Source organism: Ambystoma mexicanum, chromosome 5q, assembly GCF_040938575.1.
Source record: "Ambystoma mexicanum isolate Mex_15411 chromosome 5q, UKY_AmexF1_1, whole genome shotgun sequence".
Classification (NCBI taxonomy): Eukaryota; Metazoa; Chordata; class Amphibia; order Caudata; family Ambystomatidae; genus Ambystoma; species Ambystoma mexicanum.
The window spans coordinates 700,477,224-700,502,294 of record NC_090933.1 but is presented as its reverse complement, the minus strand read 5'-3'; the positions used below and the strand labels follow the sequence as shown (position 1 = coordinate 700,502,294).

Here is a 25,071-nt window from a genome sequence, read left to right as displayed (position 1 = left end):
CCCAATATATTATTCACTTACATCATACTAACATTCAGCAAATGCGCGCATTGCAAAGCTTGCACTGTGCACCCTCAGGTGTCTTCCATTTCGCATATAGGTGCACCCTGCTCATGGGTGGCATTTCACCCATGTATTGTGTGTTACTTAAGCAATAGAACCCGAGCGGTGTGGGCATTAATGGTAGGGTAATGCCACCAGGGCTTTAGTTAGAAGCCTGAGCGAAGCAAGTGATTTAACTTAGCCCCGTGGGCCTTACCCGACCGGTAATCCCCCTTCTCCAAGGGTTCTATTGCTATTAGTACCCAGGCATGTCATACCGGGGTACTAATAGCAATTTTTCTCGAGTTGTGAGACTGCATTGCAACCGTTTCTCAAATTGGAAAAAAAAAGGCGGCCAGGGATGTCTAGTCCCTTCTCCCTTTCCATGGCAGGTATTAATCAAATATAAATAAATGTAAATAAAGAAAATGGCCACCATGGATAGGGACAAAGGGACTACATGATGGTCAGACAGAGAAAGGAAAGGAACAGTGCGCGCCTGTAAGTCCCACCCGCCTGAGTAACGACCCGGCGAGAGCCAATCTGATTGACAATCGCCAGGGACTATCTTCGTAATACTATCCTACTTATTCTTTTCAAGAATGTTACAATATCATTTCATTCGTGTAATTACTCAACAAGATGAAGTCTATGGTGCATTGCTTCAGATGAATCTGCCAATTTTTACAACTTTTTTTTGTGTGCCCTTCAATACTTTTTTCTTAAAATAATGCATTATTGTCAGGGCATATATTTGCCAAATTGTGTTAATTCGGTGTCAAATATTTTTCACTTTAATTACGTTACAGTGAAATTAACACACCATCCATGTAAAAGCTACTTTTATAACACCTGATTCTTTGGGAGCTGTCGTGGTATAACCTATAAACTAGCCAAGCTAACATCAACTGTTTTTAGAAGTAATGCTTAGCATTTCACATGTTTTGCGATTTTTCATCTCTAACCGTTTTAGCTTCTCTCTCCTAACATACTTTAATAATCTTGTTTTCATTTTTTTAAAGAAAAGGGAGAATCCGTTCATTAAATTGATCCATGTATATTGCGGTGGATGCTTATTTTTTTCATTGTAATTTAATTTAATTTAATGTATTACATTTGTTAACATGCCTATATTGAAGCAGTCTTTCTAAATAGGCTATTTGTGGTTTAACATGTGACTTGTTGAATACATATGTTATATATAATTTTTGTTTTTTTCATTGAAAGAAGGAAAGCCCCTCAGACCCTTTAGAAGACATGTGGCCGGATTTACAAAGCATTTTCAATGGGAGTGTGCGATTGTAAAATGCTTATGTAAATTAGGCCCATGGGGGTAATTTTTCCCCAAAGTGGTTATTGCACAAAGGGGACTAGCTCTGTTTGCACTTTCATGAAAAAATATCCATGAAATATTCATCATTTCTGAGACATAGGGGGACATTACGAGTGAGGCGGTAAGGGGTTAATGGCGCCTGTAAAGGTGCCGGAGCCATCAACCCCTTAAGTTCTGCTCGCGGGACCCACTAAGGCCACTGGTAAAACCGGGCGTCCTTAGCGGGTCCCGCGAGCAGACCAGGGTGCTAACAACTGCCCCGTTATTAACGGGCCCGCTGTTAGCACCCTCCCCATTCCCAGTGAGCCCTATGGGTGCTCAAATGGGAATGGGGATGGGTTCCTTGCATGAGGAATTACCGGGCCCTCCAAGGTCGGAATGGCCCGGTAATTCCTCATTCAAGGAACCCGGACCCGGTACCCGGTAAGGGGGTAGCCATGCCGCTAATAGCGGCATGGTTACTGGTTACCTGCTAACTCGTAATGACCCCCATAGTGTAAAAAAAAAGCTGGTGAAACCTACCGGTTACCGGTTTTACATTTCTCTTGCACTTTGTGCAGATTCCATTGGAATACATTAGTTTACCACCAGCGTGAATGCCTTTTATATATTTGCAATGTATAAAAAGCATCCTAAATATTATTGTATTAATTGTTACTTGATTTGAATTTGTGTTCAACGCTGCCCCTACCCAGAGGGTCTCGGAGCACCTTAGATGGTTCAAATATTGAGTTGAAAAAAGGAGTTACAAAATGTTTTCAGGAAAAGATTGGAAACGATCAGAAGATTAGCATAGACTAGTGATAGCAGTGGAGGAGGTTAGGATTATGGTGTGGGGAAATGGGTATGTTTTGAGGTTCTAAAACGAAGGTGGTGATGGAGGATGCAGTGTGTATGTGAAGAGGTACAGTGTTCCCAGCCCTGGGTGCCAAGCAGGTAAAGGCTTGTTTTTATGTCGATGTGGGTTTGCAGAGTGGAATATGTAAAAGGTGTTGGCTGACTTGTCTAGTGTTTGTGTAGGTGATGGGTTTGAGTTTGTCATGGAGGTAAGATGGAGTTTTGAGGTGGATGGTTTTGAATACAATGCAGAGCTCTTTGAAGGCAATTAACTAACAAGGGTGTTGTGGGGAGTCCCGTGAGGGAGAGCCAGTTCTTGGACTGCGGTGTGGAAGGATATGTCAGATTTCGATATTAAATTACAAAACATTCATTGCACTGTCAAAAATGAAAAGATTTTCAATGAAAAGTTAAAGAATTGCATTTAGAGATTTGAAAAACTGCCTAACATTCTCACTCTGTGAATCAGTTCTTGGAAAAAGCTGCAAACTTACCAGCACTGCACACTGGGAATTAAATAGGCACACCATCCAACTCCCATCAGCGTAGTCAATAGAGTCAATGGATAGGGTTCATGGGAGTACAAAACATCTGTAGAGCAACAATTTAGAGACCCATGTATAGTATATAACAAGGACTTCTAAGTTGGGGTGTACCAAATTGTAGATTTAAGTATTCAACCGAATAGTTAGACAAATATTTGGACAGAGCCGAATAGTTGGCTTTTTAATAAAGTCAGGCAGACATGAAAAACACTTTGAAAATTAAAAACACACTTTCTTTATTGCTGTATTATTATTTTTTGAACAACAGAAGATGTTTGTGCAAACCATGAAAGGAATACACTATCAGGAAATAAACTGGTCAATAACAGCACTGATTGTGTGTTTGTGCAGTCATAGGTGTCGCTTTTTGGGCTTGGCCCAAGTAACTACAACCAGCCCAGAAGTATAGTATGCATGTATGCTATCTCTGGGAGGGAAGACTGGTACTTTGTCTACTCGTACTTTGAAATGCTCCTTTTGGGCCTGCCCATCCTTAGCCTTTTGGCTCCGACAAGGTACTGAAACACAAAAGGAGTAATTACATCAATTACACCCTGCTGACTTCTGAAGTGCTACTGAGTAAAAACCTTTGGGATGATAAAGCCATGCTTTCTACCTATGGCACTACGAGGAGATGAGGCATTTGTTTGACTTGAGCATCCATTTTGTCTAGTGTTTCTAAATTGTAAATTTGTATCTCATCTTTATTACACAAATATCCTTTTTTTAACTCTCTAATGTCGGGAGGAGTATTTCTGCTGCCACAGACAAGAGCATTTTGGTTAAATAATATAGCCACACTCTTTAGTAAAATCTGTCACTTTTACTCAATTTAAAGGGACTCATTTTGGCAACACGAGAAGGATGTAGGGTTTCTATATTACAAACACATCTCTGCCTCAGGCACACTTCCCACTGAGCCATCATACTTGCTTCATACCCTTGGCATGCAGGCTGAATACAGGTCCCTGCTGCAGGCATACTACCTTCTGAGTGATTTTATTTTGGATTTGGAACTTACTGGGATCTCTGCAACAGCTATATTAATACACGTAATTATATTATTTGAATTGGAAATTGGTGGGATTGGAACCTGTAACTTTCAGATTTCTCACACAGGTCATCAGCAATTCAATGGGCCTAATGAAAATACCCTTTTCCTAGAGCGAGTTCATAACTATTTTTCCAGCTCAATGGTTTTCAACTGCCAAGTAAAGGGACCAGAGATACATTCAAAATATTGAGAGTTTTGCACTAGCTCACCCCGACCCAGCATACCACCAGATGAAAGTTATCTGTCCAGCACATGAAGGGCAGAGACTTTGTTTGCACTTTCATACCTCTGATATGCCTGTTGTAAAGGTGCAGAAGAAGGACTCTGACACAAAGGTGGCATGTCTAGGGCTAGAGACTTTAAATGAATAATAAGGCAAGAGAAAAGCTATTTTCCCTATTTCTAAGAGCGGTCTCCCTGCCTCAACTAAAGATCTAAGTGAACTGTCAGGGTGTCTGTTAAAGTAAAAGTGGCCACCGTCCAGTGTCAAGACTTACTTACTTACTTCTGTCCCTTACACTATAAACTAACAAATAAAGCAGTACTGTTCTCACCCCAGGAGACTGTCTCCGATTTCCTGGATTATGGTCAATGTTCCACACAATATTTCCTTGGTGGCCCAGGAGAATGCCTCCCTGGCGTTCAGTCCCCAGGCCACAAAGTTCTAAATAATACTTTCTCAGTGGGCCAGGAGAATGCCTCCCTTCTCCTGGCGTTTGGTCTCAGTCTCAAAGAACCTGGGGGAATGACCCCCTTCCCCAGGCTTGTTGGACCTTGCTCCTTGTCCAGATTGCAAGGAGAATGACTCCCTTCTCCTGGTAATTACAAAACAATATTTTATAATCCCGTCCCGTGGTCTGCTTCCTCTTTGGTTTGGCCCAGTTGGTTCACTTCCCTGCAAAGTATTGCCACAAGGAAGATGATTCGTATCACTCACTTGGTTTTGGTCCCATACCCTTTTTTCTCATCTTCTTCTTTGGTTTGGCCCACTTGGTTCACTTCCCTGCCATGAACTGCCACGAGGAAGATGACTTGTATGACTCTCTTGGTTTGGGTCCCGACCATTGTTTCTCGTCTTCTTTGGTTTTGCCAACTTAGTTCACTTCTCTGCCAAGTACTACCACAAGGAAGGTGACTCGTATGACTCTCTTGGTTTGCATCCCTCACCCTGGTTTCTCTTCTTCCTTGGTTTGGCCAGTTGGTCCACTTCCCTGACAAGTACTGCCACGAGGAAAATTACTTGTACGACTCTCTTGGTTTAGGTCCCCGACCCTTGTTTCTCTCACCTTCTCCTTATGTCCCCTTGGCTGCCTGACTTGCCAAGTACATGAAGGGGATAGTCCTGTTCATTATGCCCGTACAGGGCTTTGGTCCCTGTACCTTCTAGCCCCTACTTGTCCCTGCCCCTCTCCTGTTACCTTGCCCATTCATGGGATGCACAGTCGGTTCTTCCTGGGGTCTCTCTCCTACTCTGTATGATGCACGGACATCTCTGTGTCTCAGTGCCTTCACCTTGTGGATCTCCTTCCCGGCCCATGAGTCCCCTTCTCCTCTTGACTCTGGGAGCAGACTTCTCTTGGCTCCATCCTGGTCTCTCCACATTTTCTTTGGGCATCCCGGGCTTCACAGTCTTTCGTCCTGGTTGGCTGTCTTTCCCTTCTTTTGTGTTTATGGTGTAAAAGGAACCACACCTCTGTGGAAGTCTATACCACTACAGTTCCTTCTTGGTGCTGCTCTTCATTGTTCCTGTGTCACACCTTGTCTTGGTACTTGGATTACCTATGTTCCTGATGTTCCTCTTTGTCTCAGTACTTTCCAGAACCTTGAGGTATTCTCCTTTACAGCAGTACATAGGTCTACTGTCTACAAAGAGGTTGGCAGAAGAAGGAGAGGCTAGAGTGTGTGGGGTTCTGATGTTCTCATAAAGGTTGTACCCTAGATGGCTGTCCTTCTCCCTATGGGGGGAGCCTCTCCCCATGAGATCCTCTCACCAGAGGGACCATCGGGTAGCGGCCGGGTAGAAGTGATGACATGCATTGAATTATCACACTGTACCCAATCAAAACAGTGACAGCGGCATTTCTTTAATGATCCTTTTAAAGAATAAACATGGCATGCCTGAATGATTCCAGGCACGCAGTCAAAGCAGTACTTAATATATTTTGTAGGGAACTATTGGCCGAATATCTAATTTTCAGCCCAGCCGAATACTTACTCGAAGTTGAATTTCTATACGCCCCTACTTCTAACAAACTCATTACAAATTTCTTTGGGGTTTCATTAGCTCTCTGGGTTTTTGTTTTTTTGCAAAGCAGCTCGGGCCTGATATATAAAAATGTTTTTCAATGCGGAAATCCCATTGCAAAATGCTTTGTAAATCAGGCCTGCTGTGTTTTTAATTGTGTTTCTAATTTCCTCTGCTACTGACTTCAGCTTACTGTCTGACCATGGTTTTGAAACAACTCATTTATCACTTTTGACTCTCACCTTATCTCCTTGAAATTGTATTTCTGACACTGTGCACCTCTGGCCTATAATACGTTGAACTCAAATTAGGATTTTGCATGATACTGAAGATAAATGAAATCAACAAATACAGTGATTAAAGTAATGTCAAGTAAGATTTTAGGTTAATGAGTTTCAAAGCTTGACAAGATGTGACATTCTTATCTTTACGTTGTACCGGGGTGCTAATAGTGTTTTTATCACAAGCTGAGAAACAACGTGTTTGCCGTTTCTCAGCTCATTATAAAACTACAAACAAAGATGGCCACCGTGGATAGGGGAGAAGGGAACTACTCATAGTCCCTTCTCCCTTTCCATGGGGGCCTTTCGGGAGTCGGAGATGCACCGGTAACACTACTGTTTACAGTGCCAGCGAGGGACCACTCAGTTGGCAGTAAGTGGGGAGGGGGCGGGGGCTTACATTTGTGGTAAAGGTGGTGGGGCTGGGGAGGTGGGGAGGTGGGATTTGCAAGGGGTGCAGGGTGTGCACTTACCTGGTTCCCAGCAAGGGAAATGGTGGCCTCCAGTTCTCAGGAGACTCAGAACAGGGTTTTTACTGGTGTGGTAAAGACCCCATTCTGAGCCTCCTCATTGGCTGCGAGGCTGCCACATCCCCCTCACCGGGTACTAATAACAGATATTAGATTGTTTCATGACATGACTTGAATGATAACTGGTAGACATTACATTTTTATACGTTGCACTGAATAAAATCTCTGAGGATGACCAACGGAAATTGGATATCTTTAGGCACTGAATTTTTAGGAGTATCCCAATTCAAAAGACATCACCACAAGGGTCTGGTCAGAAATAAGACCAGTCTCATACCTACAGAAGCCGCTGACAAAATCAGTGCTTTACTACTAAAAATGTAATCAATATTTGCAGAGATCCAGACACTCTAAGATGATTGGCAGCGCACATTTCTGAAGGGTTCTAATTTTACGTGCATGAAAGGGGCTTTACATTTTAACTGCAGAATTATATCAATTACTTTATCTCAATCACTCACAATTTTGAGTTGAGAAGATACCCTCTCAAGATTACATGTTTAAAGCCGGACTAAAGTCCATGGTTTCCATGGGTGGGACCATGTATATTCAGGAGTGTTAGGGACTGCTCACCAACAATAATTAATTGAACACTTATCAGCCGTCTTTTTGCAAAGTTCGGCGAGACTAGGGGTATGGAGCTTCATGTGAATTAGAATCTCAACTACTCCTTTTCTTCTATACTATTGTGGGGGAGACTAAATCATCTGCTACCCACTGCCATTTAGTGCTTTCCAAGTGCATTTCAGAGATGTGATGTCCAAGACCCAACTTCTGGCAGCAGAACAACACAATTTGTTGTGTAATGGCATGTTATAAGCCCCTGATAATTCAGGTTAACACCAAGGCACTGATGGCAGCACAGTATTCAGTTGGACTACATAACACAACATTTCAAGTGCGGGGAGGATTTATTCAGAACAGCTATTCCAATAGTTAGTATAAGATCTTCTTGGATACATCACTATCTACCCTACTTTTCAGAAGAACTGGTAGAGAATTGCATTCATTTATTGTTCATATTTCTGCATGGAGCACCGTCTTCTAGCTCCACAGTGGCCATCTTAGGTATGTTTTTGTATGAATGAACGGGAGGCCGTGAGCGCATTCCCATTCATTCACACAAAATACTTTGCTGTCAGTACCCCAGGTTTCTGGATTGGAAACCCTAGGTGCTAATAGCAATAACAGCCAATCTTGGGGACAGGATCGGATGATAACTGCACTGGTGCCCATCGTTAACTTTGCACCCGGGCCATTACCACATGATCTTGCCCCCTATATCGGGTGTTATTGCTTAAGTATTTTTATCACCACCAGTCTATCTGACTGCATATGTTATTACCCATTGAAGATGTAATGTGAAGAGAGTTGTAGGTGTTATACTGATGGAGATTATAAAGGCTACACTGAGAGGCTGACACTTTAAATAATGATAACTATAATGTTGTAACCATTCCTCTCATGTTATGGGCGCATTGGTTGTGCAAAGCACTATCTCCCATGTCTATTTTAATGGATTGCATATGTTGCCGTACACATGCTCGATTACGCACTCTGCTGGGCCCACTGATCCTATCAACAAACAAAGGGCCTCATTACCAGTTGGGCGGTAAATCTGTTACTGCCACTTTTTGGGTGTATTGGATTTACTGCTATTCTTGGTACGCTTCATGTTCCGATATTAAAGTTTGGAAGTTACCATCAGCACATAGCTGGAGGTATCTCCTCTATTTTATCTCACAAAAATGAAGGAATCAAAGTGGGCAGAATTACCACCCATGGCAATGCCTCCAAAATAAGGGTTAACAAGGAAATTCCGCCATTTGTTATTGTGCGGATTTCGCCTGATTATATGCAGCGAAATTCATTATGAGGCCCACATTCATTTCAATTGTTCTTTGTAAGATGTGAATGAAGCACCTGTTCACCGTGCACAACCCAACTGTGACAACAGGCTTGGACTTTGGTTTGTGGAGCATCCTAGTCAGTATGCACCTGTGTACCCACGATCTCAGGTGTTGCACCTCCAATGGTATCTATTAAATTTCTAGAAACCACTTACCACATGTACCTGGGTAAAATTCATCATCTGTGTATTTTGGAGATAATAAATTACAGTTTCGGAATGTATAAGTCTTAATAACCAAGCAACCATCAAACAACTTGAACATTAAAGCATAATGTAAAATGTAAGAGCGCATGGCAATACCAATAGTTTCACCTTCCTCTATGATGGTGCTCTATTAGATTGCTTAGAAGTGGACCTGCTATTAACATCACCTGGTTCCATACACTGTTATGCTCTAGAGGAACATCACCCGATTCGATGCACTGTTATAATTTTGAGTAACATCACCTGGTTCCTTATACTGTTGTCCTGTTGAGTAACATCACCCCGTTCCTTACACTGTTATGATGTTGAGTAACATCACCCGGTTCCATACACTATTATGCTGTTGAGTAACATCACCTAGTTCCTTACACTGTTATGATGTTGAGTAACATCACCCGGCTCCATACACTGTTATGCTACTGAGGAACATTACCTGGTTCAATACACTGTTATGCTGTTGAGGAACATTACCCGGTTCAATACACTGTTATGCTGTTGAGTAACATCACCTGGTTCTTTACACTGTTTTGCTGTTGAGTAACATCACCCGGTTCCTTACACTGTTATGATGTTGAGTAACATCACACAGTTCCATAAACTGATATGCTATTGAGGAACATAACTTGGTTCCTTACACTGTTTTACTGTTGAGTAACCTCACACAGTTCCATACACTGCTATGCTACTGAGTAACATCACCTGGTTCCTTACACTGTTATGATGTTGAGTAACATCACCCGGTTCCTTACACTGTTATGCTGTTGAGTAACATCACCCAGTACCTTATACTGCTTTGCTGTTGAGTAACATCACCCGGTTCCTTACACTGTTATGATATTGAGTAACATCACACAGTTTCATACACTGCGATGCTATTGAGGAACATCACACGATTCAATACACTGTTATGTTGTTGAGTAACATCACCCGGTTCCTTACACTGTTATGCTGTTGAGTACTATCAACCAGTGCCATTCACTGTTAATGCATGGCAGCCACCATAATTGTAGTGCCTCTCCAAGAGAGCAAACAGTTTTCCTATTTTGTTAGTTCCATTACTGCACTTTTTTCCACACTGCAGGATTATACAATTGGAGATAACCTGCAGGAAAAAGCCGCAAATTAATCGGACACTTAACTGCCAAAAATCAGAGGATTTACATTGCGTTAATTCTGCCTGCAGTAAATCCACCAAAAATCCTCATGGCATCCTATGGACTGAAACAATGGGGAATTACCACAGCTTGCAAGGCCATGGTAACTCCACAGGACCAAGTTGGGGTAAAAGTAATATCGTCAGGCTGTATTTGCATAAGAAATATCACCAGACTTGTAAACAGGTGCTTAGAATCAAGCAAAACATCCAGTGCCCTCCCTCGGTAGACTTATTGAGCCAGAAAGTAGCCCCAATACAACCTTATCCAACCTTAGTTCATAGTATTTGTACTTTTTCCACTGCGCTTTCTCCTTACTGTCTCAGTTTAGTTGTTTGTTCTGGGAACAAATGTACCTTATCTTCAGTATATTACAGAATGCAGTTAATGCAATAAATGCAATAATATTTTTATATTTTCTTTTTTACAGGCAAGAAACTACACAGAATGTGCCTGTGTTCAAAGTCGCCAAGTTATTACTCCGCCAACCGTAGGACAGCGAAGCCAACTCAGGGTGGTTATTGTCAAAACATATCTCAATGAAAATGGCTTTGCAGTGTCAGGGAAGTGTAATCGTACCTGCAATACACTTATCCCATTCCTCATATTCCTTTTCATAGTCACCTTAATAACAGCGTGCGCCCAACCATCTGTAATCATCGTCACACTCAGGTAATCTCAATAAAAGGTGAGCAGAAAAAAGCATGCATATGAATGCGTTGTATCAGAAAATGGAACGCCATTTTCCATTAGCCCACAGCATATAGCGCCACATCATGATTTCTCAATTCTCCCCTGTCACGTGGCTAATGGAAAAAGAAGACACGACCCTGCCGGTCAGGAAAGAACGGTGGTGGTAAAACTGCCGCCACCATTCTTTCCGGACCGGCTGATTAAGAGCCATGCAGGCGGGAGGTGTCACTCCCGCCAGGTCTGACCTGGTGGGTTTAACACCACCCGCCTGCAGGCGAACATGGAAACACCGGCTCTGTCATAGACGGAACCAGTGTTTCCATTGTCCCTATCCCCATGGAGTCCTATGGGGCTCCATGGGAATGGGGATATACACAATTCCGCCTTTGGAATTCCCATGTCCGGGGTCGTAATGCCCCAGTGATTCTGGGAATCTTGGAGGCGGAATGGTAATACGAGTCCGGCGGTAACCTGCCGGTTTTCCCACCTTGATTACCGCCAGACTCGTAATGAGGCCCTTACTAATTTTTGCAGCAACCTTTGACAAGAGCCTTGTGTTGGCATCTCCATGTTACCTGTTGAATATTCCCGGAATGCTTTTCTCACTTGTCACATTCAAAGCAGCTTGTGTTTTTTAGTGCTGTTTCAAGAATTATGCTTGTTTGTTTTGCTGCTACGGTTGCAATACTTGTGATAAAATGAACATAGACTAAAATGGTTGCGCCAAAGTGGACTGTTCCTACCGCTCAGTAGCCTGCACTACTACCAGGTGGTACGCACGACTCATCATAGAAATGGTAGTGTCAATGAATGTGGAAGCTTATGGCCATCACAACTTTTGGAAAGGGCCTGATTTAAATGGAGGTGTGCAGCATGCAAATGTGTTCTCAACCCTCACACACGTCACCTTTGTATAAAAAATCAATGTTTTGAAGCTGGCTGTTAGAGAAGGATAGCTGCTCAGAACTCTTTATGCTGGTTTTATTTTGGACAGGTTCACATGAGGCTGGTCCCCACCACTGACAAGAGAGATGACCAATGAGTCCTCCTAGACCCTCCCCTCTGCCCGGCAGGTATCACTAGAAGAGCCCTTTTGAATTATTTTTATTTGCATTTAATTTTATCTTTGACAATATTTACAACATAAAGAATTCCAAATTCTCTTCAAGTTTCCTTTGAAGCGGGGGTTTTCTCCTCCGTTAGTTTATGTTTGACACATTTTTTAATAAAATCCCTTCATTAGAATTACACGGGGCAGGAAATGGCTTCAGTATCTGGTTGTTCCAATGCAAGGTTTAGCCCCAGTTTCCTGTCCCAAGCCTATATCCTGTAGAATCTCTGCTGTCGCTATGACAAGGGTTGTTCTGTCACCCTTTTTTCAGGCTCAAAGGAAGAGTGTGAACGTAGGGTGTAATAGCACACTTTCAAACTCAATTGCAAAAAGTTGAAATATACATTATTGTTTTCTTTGTGCACAATGGTACTGCTGGCTCCACCTCTCTCTTGGTATTTAAGGTTGTCAGGAACATTTGTTCCCTCTTCTTCAAGCAATAGGGTCTTCTGAGTCACCACAGGGCAGCATCACCACACCAACGTCTCTGCAGTACATTTACTTGAAGGTCAGGTTTAGAGCCACTATTGCCAGTCTACTACTCTCTATGGGGTTTTCCCTCTTGCCTGCCAGTGACTTTATAATATACCTTGGGAGTAGCTTAATCATATTTCCCAACCTGCAATTCTGTATTGTTTACCCTCCACTTAGCGGCATCACGCTGCATTCATAAATTGTGCGAACCCCAAATTTTAATCTAAAATTCGTATTGTAGTTTACTTTTGCTGGTCATACCCAAATAAGTACCAAAACTTACACAAGGTGATTATTCCTTGTCTATCTTTGTCAGCACCACTATGGCGGGCTTTTGGTGTATTACAATCGCCACTCCCAAATGTGGAATTCTTCTTTGGTGCTACAGGCTTGAAAAGCCCATGAAGCTGGGTTTTTAGACCCTTAGTACCACAACTCCCCGGGTGCTTTTCTTCCTTTGTTCTCTTGTCTTTATCAGCAACCCTCTGCTACCCATTTGCAGTGTCCTAACCACAACTCTCAGTTTTTAATTATCTGGTTCTCCTGGCTTTGTTAGCACCCCTGCACAAGGTATTTGGAACATTCGACCCACAATTTCCACTGTGCTCTTTCTCCTTGTTGGCTTGGTCACTGCCACTCCACTAGGACCTTTTAGTACCAGAACCACACATTTAAGCATGCAATCCCTTGGTTCTCTTTGCTGTGCCAACACCACAATCCTAGGCTTTTCAGGTGTTATAACCAAGGCTGCCAGTAAAAAAATGTTTTCAGTGGTAAAACTGTAGTTCTCATTCCAAATGGGGGTATTTTGTAGGCAGGTTAATATGTATTTTGACTAAAAAGAACACATTTTTGGTTATGGTCTGTTGTTTGAAAGAGCACTCAAATCACTTTTGAACAGGGTTTACAGTGCTGTAAGGAAGCCGAAGAGACAGAGTACATTATTACAACAGAAAGCATGAAACAGAAAAGAAGAACCATTAAATTCTAAACAAGAGGCATTTGGTATAGTACAAAGAACCATGGGGAAGAAAACACAGCCAGAAGTCCAGGGCAGGCTATCAGGATCCTCACCACATAGTTTAGGTAGCCATCATGAAAATCCAAGACTACCTGCCAGTCTTGCAGGACCCATCAATGGTGCCACTGTAGATACCAAAACACACAACCGTGGTGAAGGGAGGGGTGGGGGGTTGCATGGTGGTACACTCCTGCAAAACAACTATATAAATGTAGCCCCTACTCGTCAAACAGCCATTTAATGGAGAGAAATAATGCAGCTGGAGAACTGGGTGCCAGGCCATCATGTTACTCTGAAGATCACTTTTGAGGTGCAGCGTATGATGGAAAAACTGTCCACATCAGCACATGGCAGGTGGGTCAGAGACACAGGGGGAGACAACATCATGTAGGGAACTGGGCCACCTCTGATATCCTTCACCAGGAGGCTGATGACATCGGAATCTGTCACATCTTCATATTTCAGACGACTGATGCCTACAGGCTTTTCCATCAGGGGTCTCCCACATTTCCCAAGTCAACATCCGCCTCACTTTTTGTCAGGCTAGCCATTAATCAATTCCTCTAACCTGTTCTCCAAATCTACTGCACAGTTAATGTCAAACTGCTTGTGCATCCTTCTGAGTCCTTGAAGCAATAAGGGCTAGTGTGGGTTTTCCACTGTCATTTCATTGCTGGCCACTTATCAACGTATATAGCACATCTTGTCAAGCACCATTTTCCAAGGGCCATTGCTGGCCAACCACCAGAATCATACCTTTCAAACAGCCATTCCCTCATTGTGTTCCTTGTGCTGCCATCTGCCATTAGTACACCTCCCAGCAGCTGCGTGCGAAATGCTCTGTACGCCGGAAGTCTGTTGTCTCTTCCTCATAGGTCTGCTTTGTAGAAGTTCCAGCATAATAAAAGATTCCTTTTTACCTTAATATTCCTCTTCAGATCCGGCTGTACTCAAATTGAATCTCTGTCTTGTGACACTGTTGGACTGGTACCAATGGTCCAAAAAAATCAGCGAAGATACATAGGTGGCAGCAAGAAGCAGGCTCCCATGTGTCTATTGGCGAAGTGGAAGCTAAGTGCTGCAGTTAGCGGTTGCCCACTTTCTTTCCTGCAGACTTTGTGATTACTGGACTTGGATTGTGTAATTTCACTAACTGCCTATTATTTGCTACGTTGCAGAAAACGCCAGAGAAAAACAACAGGGCATGTTTTCTTCCACCACCTCTGGGGACGCTGTGTGAGCGGACGTGCTCCACCCCCAGCTTCCTTAAAAACACTTCCGTGCTGTGAAGCGGCCGCAAAGTGGAAGCTAAGTGCTGCAGTTAGCAGTTCACAGGTCACGGCTTGCGGGGAGCGTTAGCTTCAACTGGGCTGACGAAAAAAAAAGAAACCAAGTGCACCTGGAGGGGGACAAAGAGGAGAAAGTTTATACTAGAAAATGCAATCCTCAAAAGGCTCTAAATGGCCCAAAAAGAAGAATTACATACAACCAATCGCCCTTAGTGGTGAAAAAAAGAAAACATGAGTATCCTGTTTTTGATGCCGATGAATGTGTTACCTTAAAAGTTATAAACAACTCCAAAAAGAAGACGTGGGCCTTTCAAACTATGGATGAGAAAACCAAAAAAAAGAGTAAGGAGGGAGTGAGATTTTTGGATAGTGAAGAAGACTTACACAGAGTGAAGGGCGTAAGGCCCAACAACAGAAAGACAATCATACATACGAGCATACTGCTTGAACGTGTTTTGGTTAGAGGAGATGATCTGGTGTTAAACAGGGCAAATATCTTAAGACTCGTACACTGTATTCCGGCATTGAGGGACTTTGACTCAAGTGATTTTCACTTAGTTCAATTCCCAGAGGAAGAACAATTCGACATAGTAATAATATGTTGCATTACAAGAATAAGGTGATGCAAGCATCTGGAAGATTGCTGCTCATGGGTTTCGCACTGTCTAATTATGATGCCAAAGATAGTACCTGCACAACTTCTAAAGAGTAACGTGATACCCTTAATATAGCCCCCAGAAGAGCAAACAGATTGTGGTGGAAACCTTCAGTAGATAATAAGAAGGACGGTCTGAATGTCCAAGAATCATGGTCAGCAGAAACTGAAGACAAAGGGGGTCATTCTGAGTTGGGCGGTAAGGGATACCGAGCACCGTTAAGGAGACCGGTGCTGGTAATCCCTTACCGCCCACTTCCGAGGTCCATTAGTGGGAACCGTAAAGGACGTGTGGTCTGACCACATGTCCTTTATGGGTCCAGCTAAGGGACCAGGGCGCTAATAACGAGCCTGCTATTCGCAGGCCCGTTATTAGGGCCTTCCCCATTACCATTGAGCCCTATGGGGGCTCGAATGGGGAATGGTTGGTTGAATGGGGACTTACCGCGTACTCCAGGGTCGGAATGACCCGGTAAGTCCCCATTCAACCAGACCGGACCCGGACCCGGTATGGGAGGCAGCCATGGTGCTAATAGCACCATGGCTGCCGCCCAACTCAGAATGACCCCGAAAGACATGAAAATGCAAATTACGGTGGATAACAGGAGAAAATGGAACTCGAGATCAACACGTAAAGGGCTGTTGCAAATCAAAACAAAGGAGGAAAATTGGGCCTGGTTGGTGGGAGTCCTTGCTGGGGACAACTCCTCAGCATAGCGTTCAAGATTGGAGACAGGTGCGCACTTGGTGAGCAAACAAAAAAAAATAACCTTGGAATTGTGGAGTACGCGAGGCTTTGCCCACCTCTCTGAAGCTGGTAACCTAAGATTTAAAGACTATGATATTTTATGTCTCCAGGGGACGTCGCTGCGAGACCTACCACTATTAGAGGGCTACTCCATCTACATAAACCCGGCAACTAAGGGGCTGATGGGCCGTCTAATGGCAGGTTTGCTGCTGCATTAAATGCCCACGTAATTAAAGAATACTGCCCTTCACCGTTGACACAAGCACTCTTAATGTGTGTTAGCTCTAATGGTCAGCCCGACTTGAAGCACCTCCTTATTCTAAATCTGTATTGGAACACTGCCACACAAATGGCAGAGGGGTTCGTAAAAGTGGTACTTGACATAATAGATGAAACTAGGGAAACAAAACCTAATTTAGACATCCTGATCTGTGGAGATGTAAACATCTACTGTTTTGATGAAAGGGCAGCTCTAATAATAGACTCCTACATTAACGCATCTAAACTTGTTGATAGAGGAATTGGTTGGAGAGCTGAATTGGAAGGGAAAAACATCTACATCGTTAATGGTCACATGGAATGAGACATCCCAGCTCAATTGACATGGAGGAGATGTGAGGGAAAAACTCTTGATTAATTGAACGCCTCACAAAATCTTTATGTGAACTTGCCGATTTTCAAGATCCAGAAGACAGACAAAAGCGATCATGACATCCTGTCAGTAACAATTATGAACTGGCGTAGAGACACGCCTAGAATATGGCCAATTGATTTACTTATTGAACCGGGCGGCAATAGAGTTAAAATCTCCAAACACAGAGAGGCACAAGTGGACGAGGGCCAAAAGCTCACAGCATTCAAAGAGGTCATGCAGGGCTTCGGCAGGAGAGGTTATAAGAAGCCCCACTCATTTGACATCAAAGTGATGAGTAAAAAGAAGGACTTACAATAGGAACCTGAAATATGTTAAGAAAAAACAGCACAATGATTACATTGCTGTTAAAAAAATTAAAACATCAATTCAAAAACTGCATAATAAGCCACAAGTGGATATTACATCAGAGAGACGCAGAAACAATGCTGTACTTAGTTTCAAACAAGAACACAATTGGAATCTGGAGAGTCCTGAACAATTTAAACACCCGTCAGGCCTCTTTAACATCGAATGGAGTATCAGCGGAGGTCTGGTAGAACCACTTCATTGCCCTATTTAACATACAAAATGAAGTAAGGGATGAGGTGGAGATGTCGAAAATGGGTTGGTTGTTCCCAACAGAGAGATCGGACATACTAACCTCAATTAAGATAGCAATTAATTCAAGATTTGCTGGACCTGACGGTCTGACAAATTGTATATTAAAGGAAGACCCGGATGCTTGGGCTGGAGTGATGTACAATCTCTTCAAGACAATTAAAGAAACAAAGAAGATCCCTGAATCATGGCGGTCTTCGATTATCATCACTATATTTAAGAAGGGTGATAAGTCCAATCCATCTAATTATAGATGTATCACCCTTCTTGACGTAATGGGCAAGATCTTTGGTGCACTGATATTGAAGGCCCTTAGCATCTGGAAAAAGAGCATGGGTCACTATGACAAATGGCAGGTGGACCTCGAAAAAGGCAAAGGGACTGCCTGAACCTGTTCATAATCAAGCTAATTAAGGCAACAGTCAAAGCAAAGGAGAAGAGAAAAGTATACCTGGCCTCAATCGATCTCACCCAAGCCTTTGACACCATAGAAAGAGCTAAACTATGGAAGAAGCTGAAACAATGAAGTTGCCCTAGGGATGTGCAAGAGGCCCTTACGGTGCTACATACCAACAGTAGCTTACAAGTGAGGCTCGATAAAAGTGGGCGCCTATCAGATCCGATAAAACAACAAGGGGCCTGAAACAGGGGTGCACTCTACCCCAGTAATGTTTAGTCAATTTATCTCAGACATAGCTGATGCATTCGACAACATCACAATGTTCCCTCCAAGTTTAGCGGGAGAAACGTTGGGTCGTCTACTTTATGCGGACAACCTAATCTTGTTAGACCAGACTCAAGTGGGCATACAGAGACAACTGCGGTCTAAAAATCAATGTGGCAAAATCCTGAATCTTGACTTTGGGTGGGAAAATTGGTCACAAATCATGGAAGCCTCCAGCATGGTTTACTTGGGTATATGTATATATAACAGCATGGTGGATGCCTCTCGAGAGGCCAGGCTAAGAATTAAGATCAGAAGCCTGACCTCACAAGCACGGATAATACAAAGCAAGCATTGCAAATTCACACTCAAACCTGTGATTGACTTCTATACAATGAAAGTGGCCTCAATAGTCACATACGGCTCAGAGACCTCATTTTGTTTTATCAACTGCGATATGGCCAAAACTGGAAGGGCTATTTTGGCGGCAGTTGCTTGGTCTAACGCCCAGCCTACCTATACAATTATTGAGAGAAGAGCTAGGTCTGGTGTCACTCTTTGCTATCACTCAATGGAAAACACTAGCTTTTTCCCGAAAATATCTGCTGGGAATCCCAGAGGGAGGCTTCAGAGCGCTAAATAAAGCTTTACAGTGCAACACTGAAATGGCCCTGGTAGCTTGGAAGAATTCTTGTTTAAAGACACTGAATGACCTGAGTACATCGGAAGATAACTTGATGAGAAATCCAGCTAAGGTAAAAAGAAAATTATTTGACCTGGACTGGATCAATACAAGGGAAATGGTGAGAGAACTGATCTTTATGGCCATAAAGGAGTGAAACACACACCTAGAGGAAAGCCCTTATGTTACTTGTAAAAATGTCCAAGCAAAAACCTGAGATCTCAATTCTTGTGTTTTCACTTGAATCTGATGCCCACTCGTGAACGTACAGAAGCAAGACGAGCGAAAAATCTCAGAAACTATGAATGCCGACAATGTAAAGGTCAAAGGGAGACGCTGTATCACCTGACTGTAATATACCCTGAACTAAAACAGCAAAGGGATAGATGGTCGGTAAAAAATATTCTGCAATACTCAACGTTGACAGTGGAAGAATGGTGGTCAACATTGCTTCAAGGCAAACGTATTTCGCTAACTGTGGCGCTCTTGGCATTTTTAAAAGAAACGTTTGCGATAATAGACAAAAAGTAATCTTAACTCCTCATTTTAGCATTCTTTAGGTAGACAAACTGATTTTGAATGGTACCTGTTAAGGGAGGGAGGCTAAGACCTCCTCCAAAGACACTTAATCTTTTTTATTTTTGTTTGCCTTTTCTGAAGGATTTTGGTTTTATTTTTTGTGTATTTTGCTTGTCTCTTTTGTATGCAGAGTAATGCAAATGTTTGATAAATAGCTATAAGGTTTAAATTGTAAAAAAAAAATGATAAATAAATAAATATATAAAATGTATCTATTGTTTCCCTTTTTTTATTGGGAACATTTTATGCCTTCATTTTTGTTTGGAATGTTTACCAGAGTTTTGGGCTGGTCAGAACCATAACTCCAAATATGAAATGTGCCTTTTGTTCTCTTAGCATTGTCAGTGTCATTACACTAAGGTTTTGGAGTGTTATAACCACAACTCTCACGGCCAGATTCTTTAAAGGTAACACAAATGATAGGACCACAGAGAATGCACGTGTTTCACTTGAGATACTTTCAGAAATGTGCAGGTCACCTTATTCTCAATGGCGACATGCACATTCTGGAAGGGGCTGGACTGTGGTGCAAAGATGCTCTGTCCAGCCACCTTGCATATATTCGTGTCATACATTACACTAATGTATGACTGGCTCCCAGCAACCCCATGATTGCTGGGAGAGCATTGCACAGAGACGGGCGTTTTAACCAACCCGTTTATGTGAAATGCTCAAAGGGTAAAAACGCATTTCATCCCTGTTTTGGGGATGGAAATGCAAGTGTGAAAACTGCAGTTTAAACCGGGTCTGTCACACTTAAAGACAAAATCATGGCTGGGTCGCAATGACCCTGTTGTAATGTGCACCGCCTCCTGCACCAGTTCCCAACCCATTTGGACCAACCTGGGATATGAGCAACTCAGTACTGGTATGATATGATATGATAAATCATTTTTAACGTGCCTGTACACAAGTGTTTCTAGGCGCGACAAGACAAGTAAGGGTAGACCTTGTGTCATTCAGATTGTGCAAGTGCGAGGAGGAGGGAAGAGGAGAAGTGCCAGGGTAAGGGGAGAGTGCATTGGCAAAACGCGGTAAGTGGTGCCAGGGTGGTGGCTCAAGTAAGTGCAGAGCGGCAGTGGACTGTAGGGTTGCAGATACAGTCCCTAGGTGGGTGGGATGCCTGGTGGTAGTGCAAGGGGCTGCTGGTTGTGCAGGAGCCTGGTGCCTGTGAGGGTCGGTAGGTGGCCAGGTAACCAGTTTGTGCAGCAGACAGGAGCATCAGCAGGGGAGAGAGAGAGAGAGAACGCGGAAGAGAAGAGGAACTTTAGGTGGTCCTGCTCAAGTTTGAGAGAGGCAGGGAGGCCCCAGCCGAGGATGTGAGATCTACCCCCCACTCTCTGCCTGGAGAAGCCTCTGACCCTCAGAGAGTTGGTGGTGGATGAGCGGATAGCACGAGAATGAAGATGCTTAGGAAGAGAGAGTTGGATATAGTGTGGTCCCCGGCCCCAGAAAGCCTTGTGGACGATGCAGAGGGTCTTGAACTTGATCATTGCAGCCACTGGGAGCCAGTGGGGAGATTTCATGGCTGGAGAGACATGATCCCTAGGCTTGAGGCCAAGGACAAGTCTTGCAGTCCTGTTCCGGATTAGTTGCAAAGGGCAAAGAGTAGAGGCTGGCAGATTTAGAAAGAGGCTGTTGAAGTAGTCCAGCCTAGAGAGAACCAGGGCTCTGGAGACAGTGAGCTTCTGGGGGAAAGTGAGAAAAGGAAGAATACCTCTGAGGAGGTGCTGCTGGTAGTGTGACTTCTTAGAGATGTCGGAGATGTAAGGAGAGAAGGAGAGGGTGGAGTCGAAGATGACCCCAAGATTCTTTGCCTCACAGGAAGGTGAAGATAAAGGGCCCAGGGTTGGCAGCCAAAATGAAAGAGGAAAAGTCCCAACGAGAAGGGTCTCAGTCTTACTGGCATTAAGAAAGAGATCATTGGAGGCACGCCAAGCCCGAATCATGGATAGACAGTCAGGTATGAGCGAGAGAGCAGAGGAGGCTGAGGGGAGCCTGAAGGAGATATGTGTGTCATCTGCATAACACTGAAAGTTAGAACAGAAGGTAGAGATGAGGTGGGCATGAGGTGCCAATTAATGGTTGAAGAGCATGGGTGAGAGGATAGAGCCCTGGGGAACACCACATGTAGAGAGAGAGGTGTTCGAGAGAAAGGACCCAAGTTTGACTTGGGAGGGTCGATCAGAGAGAAAGGAGGTCAATCAGGCTATATTTAGTATGGAGAGTAAACTGGCCAAATTTTCCAGCCGTTTGCCCACCAAAGGAGTGACAGAGATTGGGCGGTACTTTGCCTGAGAGGAAGGATCGGCAGAGGGCTACTTGAGTAGGGGGTGCACAGGATTCTCTCCCTGCCCCACGTTATAAGAAGCTACTCATAATTTTTGTGGCACTGGGATACTGCAAGCACTGTATGTGGTTGCCTATGAACAGGACATCCAATATGGTAGAGACACAGGCAGGATGTCAAGGAAAAGCAGAAACAAGGTAAGGCAGGGGGCCCCGGAAGAAAAGAGATCAACAGGACAGAAGAATAAAGGAGGTTAGGGAAACAAAAGACTGGCAAAGATTAACAAGCAACAGAAGCAGAAACAACAGCCACAGCTCCAAAAGCATCTCCTCCAGAAGGCTAGGAGGAACTGCAATGCAAAGAATCATGGAAGTGCAGCACTGGAACATGTTCTCAAAAGTTGTCACATGGCGCACAACCTTACCGTGTGACCAAGAATGGCAGACGGCCACCCCGATAAAGAGTATCACACATTTTCTTGACTTCATATGCTGGAATACCTGAAACAAGTAATGGACCAGAGTGAGGTGTTGGCCGCAGGAAGTGGTCAGAGCGGTATGGCTTCATCAGGGACACATGGAAGACAGGATGCATATGCCATGCTGAAGGTAATTGAAGGTGGACAGCTACAGCAGAGCGCTTCTGGAGAATACAAAAAGGTCCTTCATACTTGAGAACAAATTTCCAAGGTATGCTATTAGCAGGTAAGTTTTTAGTTGATAACCATACTCTGCCTCCAGCCTGAAAAGCTGGTTCAGGAGTTATTGTCTTGTCTTCAGCCCTCTTTTAGGTTTCATGAACTTGGTGCAGGTGCTCCAATGCCACATGTTGGGCCTCCTGTAAGCGGAAGAAAACGTAATCAGTCTCAACAACAAGACTAGGCTTTATTGTTGAGAGGGCAGGAGTTTTCAATGCTGTCTGCAATTGCAATAGAATGGGATGAATCCAGTAGATGGAGGTATAACATTGTTATAGGCTATTTCTGCTGTGATCAGATACTTTGCCCAGTTAAATTTGGGGGGTACTGGCTCAACAACATAAATACTGTTCAAGGGTTTGGTTCATCCTTTTGGTCTGGCTGTTACTCTGTGGGTGCTAGCCAGAGCTGAAGGTGAGTTTAATTTCAATGTAGTGGCATAAGCTAATACATAAAAGGAAAATAATTAGGTTCCTCGATCAGATATCACCTTTTCCGGCAACCCATGCAAATTAAAACGTGATGAATGAAGACTTCCGCATTTGACTGGCAGATGGTAGTCATGTCAAATGAGAAAAGCAGGTATGCCACAGGTACAGTGGTATTGTTATAAGTTGTAGTAGGCCTATGGGTCTTCAGTGATCAGTGTTAGCCTGAGCACATAAAGGACATGAGCAGACATATTCCTGGACACATGAACTAAGTCCTGGTCACCAGAATTGTCTTCGGATCAGTTCGGCACACAGCAAGCTTTCAGTCATGAAATCTGGACAAAATCAGTTTTTGAAGAACCATGGGAGGGTTGTGTAATCTGTCATTTTGAAACATATGACCTTTTTCCATCTTGTTGTTGGTTGTTTGAAGGAGACGAGAGAAAGAGTCAGGTCTATAGACATGTGTTGAAATACCAAATCCAGGAGTGGAAGGATGGCGAAAAGGAAGCCTATGTTCACTATAAATCCTTGCAGTTCTCTTTCTCCTGTATCTGAGATGGAATGGGACAAATCATCAGCCCTTTTGTGCTGAGCACCTGTAATTAACTATATATAACAATCGTACTGCATGAAGAAGCATCCCATTCGGCCTGGGGAATGTTCCCAGATGGGGAATACAAATACTGAAAGTTGCAGTGATCATTCCGAACCTCAACCTCAGGTCAGCCTCCTTGTAAATGTTGTTGTGTTGTGCTTCTTACCTGGAAGGCTACGTGAGATGTGAGGGAGAGAATTCTATAATAAAGGTATAGGAGAAGCAGGTCAAGGAAGGAGGAGGACTGTGATTGTAAACTCTTAACTAGCGTTAAGTAATAATGGAATATAGACACACAAACGATTGACTTGCTGTGGGAAATGTGTCATACATGAAGTAGATAAGTATAAGCAAATTCCATATAAGTAAATTAGCTGCTCTGGACATTAGAAACTCATGACTTCCCCACCACTGTGCCGTCATTCAAGTGCCATTAAAAGAAGGCACTGTTGAACAACATGATTCCCTGTGCCTGCATTTCTGCAGTTACTGAGATACTAGTTGTCTGCACTCATTATGAATATAACAAGCATAGCATACGCATCTTCTTTGTCACAGTCAAAAATGAAAAGAGGAAATACTTGATGACATGTTACACTGCTTATGGGGCTGATACAATCACCTTCAATGATATTTATTATTTAATAAGATAATACTTGGAACATTTTACTGATTGTTCACATACTTTACTAGAAAAGGAAATGCAACTCATGGATCCCGCCCGCCCCAACAAACATTTCTATAGAACCCACAGAGCCCTCCAATGCCATGGAGATGATGGAAAACAGAATGCGATGTCTACTTGGAAGCCATTGATGGCAACAGGTTGTCTGCTTCTGGAAGAAAAAAATAATATTTCTTCTCCTTCACCTCATCTTGGAAAGCCAGGAAGTATGCAGACATTTGCCCCAACTCCAGAAGCACAGGATGTGTATGAAGAGGTAGCAGCTAAAATGGAGAAACAATACAGGAAGAAGGAAAGTGTTGTACTAGAGAGACTTACATTCTACAAAAGGAACCAATTACCTGGAGAATTGATTGACGAGTTCCCCATAGGGCTAAGGCGAATTGGCACTCTTGCAATTTTCGACAATTTTTGAATGAAGTGTTAAGCGATCAAATAATGGAAAACACATCCAATGACCAAATAAGAGTGAGAAAAAGGGAAGAATCGTAACCTACACTTGATGAAGTCATTCACATAACGAAAAGTATTGAAAGATCATCAGAAGTATGTAAGAAGCTAACAAAGGACAAAACAAGGGAAGATGTGTGTGCTACATTTAGTAATGTGGATGCAGACAAAACTCAATACAAAAATACAGAGACAGAATGATCTAATGTGAGGTTTTATAGATGTGGAGCATGCGATCATATACGAACCTCTAGACATGTTTTGCGATCAGGAATATATGCAATATATGCGGAAAGTCAGGTCAGATTGCTAAAGCCTGTAGGAGCAAGTTTTATAAAATGAACAGGCCGAATGAAAGGAGGGAAGTAGCAGCCGTAAGTGAAAATGCAAGCAGCGATTGTGAGGCTCGGAATGTGGAAACAACTATCGAACATGATCAAGATGTATTGGTGATTTGGGATCCTGATGAGGACTCGAATGACGTGATGGGGAAGGCAGACAAACATCAGAAAAAAATCAATTTTGAAGCTGCAGTCATACTCAAAAAAGCAGGTGCAGGAATGGAAATGACTACAGGAGGTGTAGCAGAGGTACCTGGCTCAGGGGCTGTGTCTG

General features: G+C 43.2%; 1 protein-coding gene across 1 annotated transcript in view; it reads left to right on the top strand.

Moving 5' to 3' along the window:
* The window catches only part of SLCO5A1 (solute carrier organic anion transporter family member 5A1), a 697,625-nt gene that overhangs the window by 573,855 nt on the left and 98,699 nt on the right, over positions 1-25,071 (top strand). Inside the window, exon 8 of the mRNA XM_069621164.1 lies at positions 10,568-10,809. Within this exon, the coding sequence (XP_069477265.1) occupies positions 10,568-10,809 (242 nt within the window). The remainder of the gene's footprint in view (positions 1-10,567; positions 10,810-25,071) is intronic.